At 40.3% G+C, this 8036-nt stretch overlaps 1 protein-coding gene across 2 annotated transcripts in view; it reads right to left on the bottom strand.

Moving 5' to 3' along the window:
• Nucleotides 1–2236: 2236 nt before the first annotated feature.
• Nucleotides 2237–8036, bottom strand: part of LOC149310684 (polypeptide N-acetylgalactosaminyltransferase 14-like) — a 332296-nt gene continuing 326496 nt past the window's right edge. For both annotated transcript variants that reach the window (XM_089529534.1, XM_089529535.1), the window contains 2 exons: nt 5976–6095; nt 2237–4028 (listed from right to left, as the gene is read on the bottom strand). In XM_089529534.1, the coding sequence (XP_089385660.1) occupies nt 3870–4028; nt 5976–6095 (279 nt within the window). In that variant the 3' untranslated portion in view covers nt 2237–3869. The remainder of the gene's footprint in view (nt 4029–5975; nt 6096–8036) is intronic.

Here is an 8036-nt window from a genome sequence, read left to right as displayed (position 1 = left end):
AGCTCAAGGTTTAGCTTAGAATCAGTGTAATAAACAGCCACAAATCTTGTCAGCCCTTCTTAGTGCAGGCTCCTGGATGGATATTATCTTGTGTAGCTTGTTTGGTCTTGTGGCAGTCATCCTGGGCATGGTTAAAACTATGTAAGGTGTTTTGTTTACAACATATGATCAATATACACTTGGATGCTTCCCATCCCATCCAGTGTTTCAACTAATAGTTTGGATATGTTACTGGCTGGCGGATGCTGGTATTTATTCAAAAAAGTAGGATTTCTCTTTTCTAATTTCACTTATCAGTTCTCTTGAGTGCAACAGAGTGTTTGAAGACCTTTCTGTAGAAAAGCTGACAAACCCAGAATGTGTAGACATGGTGATGTGTGGAGGGTAATTCACATAAAAAATTGTTCAGGATGTCACCCCCCCTTGAGAGTTCAGCTTCTGAAGGTGAAACAGACCTACCTGTTAGGCTCCCTTTTGAGAGTTCAGCATCAGAAATTGAAACAGAGCTACTGCAGCTGTGCCCTGCTCCATTTCAGTCTGACACCCACCTGACTATTCCATAGGAGGAAGGAGGTAAGAAAGATAACTCCAGGTTCTCAGAAAAGATGAAGGCTCCAGTGTCTAATGCAAACCAGTCCCTCCCCTGCAGGTGAAGTGAGAGGCTGTGTGCACATAGCTGAGAAACACACTCTTGTAATATTTCACTAATAGGATACCAACCATTCAAAAAAAAAATCATAATCTACCTTGACTGTAAGGAATATACACAAATAATTAAATAAATCTTATTTCAGATCTGAAATATTATTATTTAAGGCAATAATAAAATTATTTAACTGCTGAGACTGATGGAAGATAATATTTTTTTGAGATAAACCTGATTACAGAACATGGCGTTGTGATTGTCATTCCTCCCTTGAAACATTCTGGTCCCCCCCCCCCCCCTCTTCATTAGTTCTTTTTGCTCCATAACTCCAAGCACATTTCCCTTCAGCTAAATAGCATTATTCCTGGGGTCTATACCATTAAAGTAATTTATCTCCCCAAGCTCACTCTAAAGGCAGCATTAGCCTTTCCACTTCTGTTACCATTTCTGGATGGCTTGCTTCAGGACCTTGAATGCTACCAAGATTCACATCTGAAATATATTCCAAGCCAGAAGGCTGGAGCTAACGTGAATATTTTGATGTGTCTGATCTGCATAATATGCACATAATGAACATAATACCTGATGGCCATGTTTAACCTTTGTGTGTGTGTGTGTGTGTGTATGTGTATGTGTGCTAAAATTGTTACTCTCAAATTGAATAACCATCTTCAAGTACCATTTCAGTAATGGGTAAAAAATCAATATAAGGGGACTTTATTCAGTTCAACTTTGGTCTAAATCCTGCTGGTAGCCCCAACTAGGGTAGATCTATGGGGTCAAATGTTGACTAGTGAGTTTCCACATATGGAAAACCCTTGATTTAACGGATCTACTCTAGTTTAGATTACCAACATACAGTTTGGAAAATGCTCAGTGACTTGCAAGAGAATCAAGGAGATCAGCAGATATGAAAGAAGTTCCTACCAGTAGGTCATATCCCTTCCCAAGAGCACAACAGGATTTCCAAATATCAAATCAGACTATTTTCTCAAATCAGACTTTCAATATAATGTTTAAAACAGTTCATATAACCTATAACCATTCTGAAGGGAGCTAAAGGATTTGTCCCTCATTAATCTTGGCTGAAATGAAAACATGGAAACTCCTTCCACAGTTAAATGTCATAGTCTTAAAGAGACTTAACATCTTTAGGGAATAAGAAGACTCTTAGTTTCCCCCGATGCATAAAATCTGGAGCCTGGCCACCTTCGAGTCTCTTTAATAGCATTCACTGGTACTCAGCCACAGTAATCTCATATGTTTGTTCTCACTGGAGTATTGTGGGTAAGGCTTCAGCAGGAAAACTATTTTTGCAGTACAAACTCTAGAACCCCCCAGTGAATCTTGGAACATAGATTGGGGATTCTAGAATTTGCAGTTTTAAAAAGTAGTTTTCCCTAGCTCTGAATGTAAGATAAGGAGTTTAACAGACAACTGGAGCAGCATAGCATTGTCCGTTGTCAAGGTGGGACCCATTTGCCCATTATGAGTGTAGCTACACCCATTTTGAAAGCACAACAAACTGGCACAAGCTTTTGTGATATGGAAATTGAAAAGCAGGAAAAACTCCAGACAGTGGCCTGCAAATAGCAAAATAATATTTTTTATGATGTATGTGAAAATTTCCCCTATTCCAAGGTCTTTAAACAGTGAGAGACACATTACAGGATCAGCAGGTGGTTTCAGCCTCAACTGAAACCCCCCTGAGATGGGAAAGGGAACAGTGTTAATCAGCCTCTCATACAGAGTCATGACTCAGTCTCTCACCACAAACGTGCATAGGCTGGATCAGAGTACAAAATGGTACGACAAAGCTAGCATTGGCTAGAGCAGCATCCGATTCACCAGTGCTACACAAATACATTTACTTAGATGACCAGGATCACTTGTACTTCTGCATTCCAAACAATATGGATTTAGAACACTACTTACATAATCCAGATTGTCCAAACCTATATGCCCGATACAGTGTTTAATGCTAACATTCAATGCTCATCTGTATGATAATTAAGCACACATACAACTGGGTCTTACTATAGCCTCTGGATCAATACATTTTGAAAAGATATATTGTTCTTTCACAAGAAGATCAACATAGTCAAAGAACATTGTAGATCTGGGGGAGCAGGAGAGAGAATATCTTATACCACAAGGAATGTTAGCTTTATCTTACATTCCTTAAATTTTTTGAAAAACAGCCATGGTCATCTCAAGTGTGCAGTCTCAGAGAAGTGCCATAGGATGGGGAGCTTCCAATTGGCAAAGCTCACAGACTGCCAGCGAGGTACCACCAAGGGCAAATTCTTGCCATTTTCACTTTTTATAGGGCAGTCTGCATGCCAACTCTGGGAGTCAGTGCAATTGGAGTACCTGTTATAAGCTGGGTGTGTGGCCCTGTGTAAAGTGAGAATTCAACCTCTCTCTCTCTCTCTGGCCATTTCTAGACCAGAGTCCTCCTCCTCACCCCAACCCTGAAGGAAGCTTTGTGCAGCAGACCTGTAAACCTTTCTTTCTCCTCTATACCCATTAGGTTTGGAACAAAATTCCCAGATAGTAATAAATTCTCTTTCTCATACACACATTCTCTCTCTCTCTCTTTCTCATAATCTCATACATACAGTATCAAGTACACAACAAGGACGTGGGTCCCATACAAATTCCTATGTGCAATATAACTTACTCCAGCGCCTTTCAGGAGATGTGCTTAGTTACATCAATCAAAAGTGCAAGGTTCATTGGCCTTTTCTATCCAATTACCCAACATGACAATTCTTACATTCCTATAACACCTAACTTCTCCTTTCCCCCACCCTTTCCTGAAAAAAGCTGTTCTCTCATTTACTGTTTTCCAAGACTTTCCCACCCATACTGGCAATGAGGGCAATAAATACCATGTTTACTGATTTCAGCAGATCCCCTTCTCAAAAATGAGAAGAGCATCTTCTGTTTTAGCTAACAGACGAGGATTCTTAAAAGACGATTAAGTCATGTTGTTCCTAACTGTATGGATGTATGGCCCCACCTGGTGTGATTAATGCTGTGGCTCTCAGAGCCAGCACTTGTGTGCTTTTTTCAACCTAGGCACAGCTGTAGGTCCTTATTCTTTGGCTTCTGGCCCACTCTAAGGCAAGCTCCACCCTACTCCAAGCTTGGACGATAGCCTTGGCAGTTCAGAACAAAGTCCTTTCGGGTGAGTTGGCTGGTATATTGACAGTCACAGTCAGGACATCACCATCTCCCACCGCTGACTCATTGCTGTGCTCTCGCAGGGGTTAATGACAACTTCTCTCATGTTCTCATTGGTGTCCCCCACCATTTCTGTGTCTAGGCAGTAACGGGTCGCCATGTGCTCAATGTGAGAACCAACTTTATTCCATCGCTTTTGAAACAGAAAAGAGAAATGCAAAGAGATTAGATTTAGCATGTGTTATCCCACTGAGACAGAGTAATCTAAATATTGAATACTTTATAGGAGCATTTACCAACCTAGTACCTTCTATATGTGTTCAGACTACAATTCCTACCATCTCCAGTTTGCATGTCCACCATATCTGGAGGATATTGGTTTAAGGATGTAATATTAAAGCAGGGATGAGGAAAGTGAGATCCATGCTGCCCAAGGCAGTTTCTGTGAACAGCAGGGTCCTCCAAATTACCAAAAAATTGTTTCGGGGGGGGGGGGGGAATGGGGGATTTGTTTCCCCCAAACTGTCCCCAACACACCCTAGTGGTCATGAGGAGCAATTTTGGCTCCCTGAGTTGTTTCTGGGCAAAATAAAAATAGAATTGGGCTGGGTATCAAAAGGAAGTGGGCCCCCAAGGCTCCAGTCCATCCCCTTAACCACAGACCATTTCTCACTCTTGATGTAAAGTAATAGTATGGCCAGTACTATTTATGTGTACTAACAGTGTGGCCTAAATAAAATTGCTTAGTTCCTACTAGAATAAACTCATTGATCAGTTTTTGAATGCTAAACCAACATTTACGCAAATCCCATGATTCAGTGGGCCTCCTGTAATTGAGATTAGCAACTATCTGTGTATATGGTTGAATGTACAGGATACAGCCTTATATTAGGAAAGTAAATGTAACAGTGCCAATAAATGATTATAGCCAATGGACATCTGTATCAAAAATGAGTTACTATGTGATGTGGGTGATAACACTAGTAACCTTTTTAGTTTATAGCACTCTCATAGGATGGCTATATTAGCCTGTCTCCCAAAATCAAAATTTTAAAACTGAAGTGGATAGTATTTGAGAATTTCTATTGAGTAGACCCACAGGTTAGCAAATATAAAGAACACATTAGGAACTTCAGAGTGAAATTAATTGTTCTTTGTACATAAAACTTACTTCCCTCAAACACAAACTCCACCAACTCTTATTTACTGTAATCCCAAATGAAGCTGACATCCTGCTGTTCACATTCAATTTATGGATGATCATGGGTGTTCAGTGCTCACATGGACCACCAAACAACTTGCAAAGGCTGTCTTCCAATCAAAGTTGCTGCCACAAAAACAAGGCAGAGGGAATACTTTCTGACAATTTTTTTGGGTAACTGACTAGTTGAGATATTGGATGATGATGATGATGACCCTTCTCATCTCACTTCCATAAACTTATATTATTTTATTTATTTCATTATATCCCACTTTACTCCCAAAACTAGGACTCAAGGTATCTCATAACAGCCATCTTCATTTATTAATCAACAGACTGAAACACAAAATGGCAGATCACTAAGAAATATTCAAACAAATTGTGATATTCAAACACAACTGAATTAAAAGCAATCTAAACACAGCTCACTAAAAAATCATTATCGTGCTTATTGAAAGTCCCTTATTCAGGAAATAGACAACTGCCAGGTGTCTGCCTGAAGAAGAAGGTCTTTGCTTGTGTCCAGCAGTCTCCAGGACATATAATCAGCTTCCACAAAGTTCTTGCATTATATGACAGGGATTCTATACAGTATATTACTCATGTAATGGACCATCATATGAGCTGCTCTTTCCTCTCCATGAGCATACAGTAAGGGCAATAGGAGAAAGAGGCTGAAAGCTCCAAGCTGCCTATTTTCAAAGTGCCTGGCTTCAGGGATTGAGTCATTGAGACAAGGCACCATAGGAACAGTGGCTTCAGCAATCACCTATCAAATACCTCAAACAACTGCCCAGCACTTCCTTGCTACACTGCCTTGGCTCCATTGACTGCCCTCTCCTGGAAGCCTGACATTTTCGGAACAGGTGGCTTAGAGTCATCAGCCTTTTTCTTCCAAGTTTTCAGTCTGCAAAACCTTTTGAGGAAGAATGGCCTTACCTGCTTGCCATCCCCTTCTTTGCAAGGTAAGAGCACTGCCTGGGAACCTGGAAAGAGAGTATGTATGGACAAACACAACTGCTGGTAGCGGACTTGCTGGTTGTATGTATACGTCCATTCCTGAAACAGAAGAATATACATCAAGCTGTCAGTGTTATGTCCCAACACATTCCTTTCACTCCTCTTAATCTTTTAACCTCTCAGCTCTTCTCTCCTGTTCAACATTTACTTTCCTGCTTTCACACTGGGGGAGGGGGTGGGAAGGCAAAATTCACCCAAAAGACATTTTTGAGATTTCCAAGAGCCTTTAAGACCCCACTTTGTAATTTTTGCTAAAGCAAAAAATGCCCCTCACACACAATCCAGGAGAAATTTTACCAAAATTTGCCAAGCTGTTTTTTTTAATGCCTCACTTGGGCCTAAAACAAGCCAAAGGAGAGAATAAATATAGTGCAATTGCCATCTAAAACCTTTAGAGAGTGTGGAGGGCATTCTGTACTTCTCTATGGCTGCTCCTAGGCTCGGGAATTCCTATCCTAGAGAAGTAAGACTGGTGCCCTTCATGCTATCCTTTCATAGGCAGGTATTATTATTATTATTATTATTATTATGCTTTATTTATATAGTGGTGTAGATTTTGTTTTGGCAGGGTAATGATGGCTGATTGCACAGAGAAAAGGACCTTTCAGAATGTGCTGTACTGTTTATTTGTTGTTTTCTTTTTCACGGCCTTGCTTTAAACTGCTTTTAATTCTGTTGTTAAATAAATTGCATTTTTAATGTTTTTGTGTTATGGATTTTAAAGTTACATCTGTTTTAACTTTTGCAAGCTGTCCTAGGTCATAGGAATATCATCATCATCCAAGCTGTAAATGGTTTTCAGCAACTCCTGAGTGTCTGCAGCCATTTTTTAAAAGCCAGTGTGGGAGAGAAGTTAAAGCATTGGACTAAAAGCACCAGTTTTAATCTTTGTTTACCCATGAAGATCATTTTGCTAATTATTATTTCCCATCTTAGCTTACTTCCCAAGTATGCAAAGGGATCTTGCAGCACCTTTGAGATCAACTGAAAGAAAGAAGTTGGTAGCATGAGCTTTCATAGACTAACATGCATCTGAAGTAGAGTGAAGTCTATGAAAGCTCATGCTACTGACTTCTTTATTTCAGTTGATCTCAAAGGTGCAGTAAGATCTTTTTGCACATTGAATTTTCCAGACTAATACAGCTATGTCTTTGACCTCTTTTTCACAAGGTTAGTCTGGGGAGAAAATGTGAAGAGGGAGAGTCCTGAAAAAGTTGGAAGACAGGCAGGATTAACATATAGGTAACAATAACCAGTCTAGTTACAATTGAATTTATTTTGTTACATTGTATTTGTACATGTCTCTGATTTATAAACAGGTTGAAACTCCCTTATCTGAAATGCTTGGGATAACATATGTTTTAGATTTTGGAGATTTTTGGATTATGAATATTTGCATATACATAATGAGATATCCTGGACATGGGACCCAAGTCTAAACATGAAATTCAGTCTGTATACGGACTGAAGGTAATTTTATATGCAATATTTTAAATAATGTTGTGCATGAACCAAAGTATGTGTGCATTGAACCATGAGAATACAAAGGGATCACTATGGGGCTTGACAGACTGTCCTGAAGGGGCAGCGGGATGCCACCCATTTTCTAGCTGGATTGGGGCTTCAGCAACTTCACGCCGTGGCCCTGATACAGCCTTTAAAGGTCGCAAAAAGGAGCCACAAAAAGCAGCTCCTTTTTGCACTCTCGAAAGGGTGCCATAGCCGTGGTGGCACAGCTTTATTTCACTCCTTCAGCACTGTGTCGTATAGACGCAGCACCAGAGGAGCATCATGACGGCGCGTGACATGTGGATCAGCACGTGGCATCATGGTGCCCTGGGGGGGAATCAGGGTGTGTGTCATCTGGATGTGATGCCCTAATTCCATCCCCATTCTCTCTCTCTCTCAGTCTCTCTCACTCTCACACACAGATATCCAACTAAGACAATCACTTTGGGGGCTTCTATTTAATCTAGATTG

The sequence above is a fragment of the Sceloporus occidentalis genome, unplaced genomic scaffold (assembly GCF_023333645.1).
Source record: "Sceloporus occidentalis isolate IW3139 unplaced genomic scaffold, rSceOcc1.0.p SCAF_6, whole genome shotgun sequence".
Taxonomy (NCBI): domain Eukaryota; kingdom Metazoa; phylum Chordata; class Lepidosauria; order Squamata; family Phrynosomatidae; genus Sceloporus; species Sceloporus occidentalis.
This window is presented reverse-complemented; position numbering and strand designations above follow the sequence as displayed.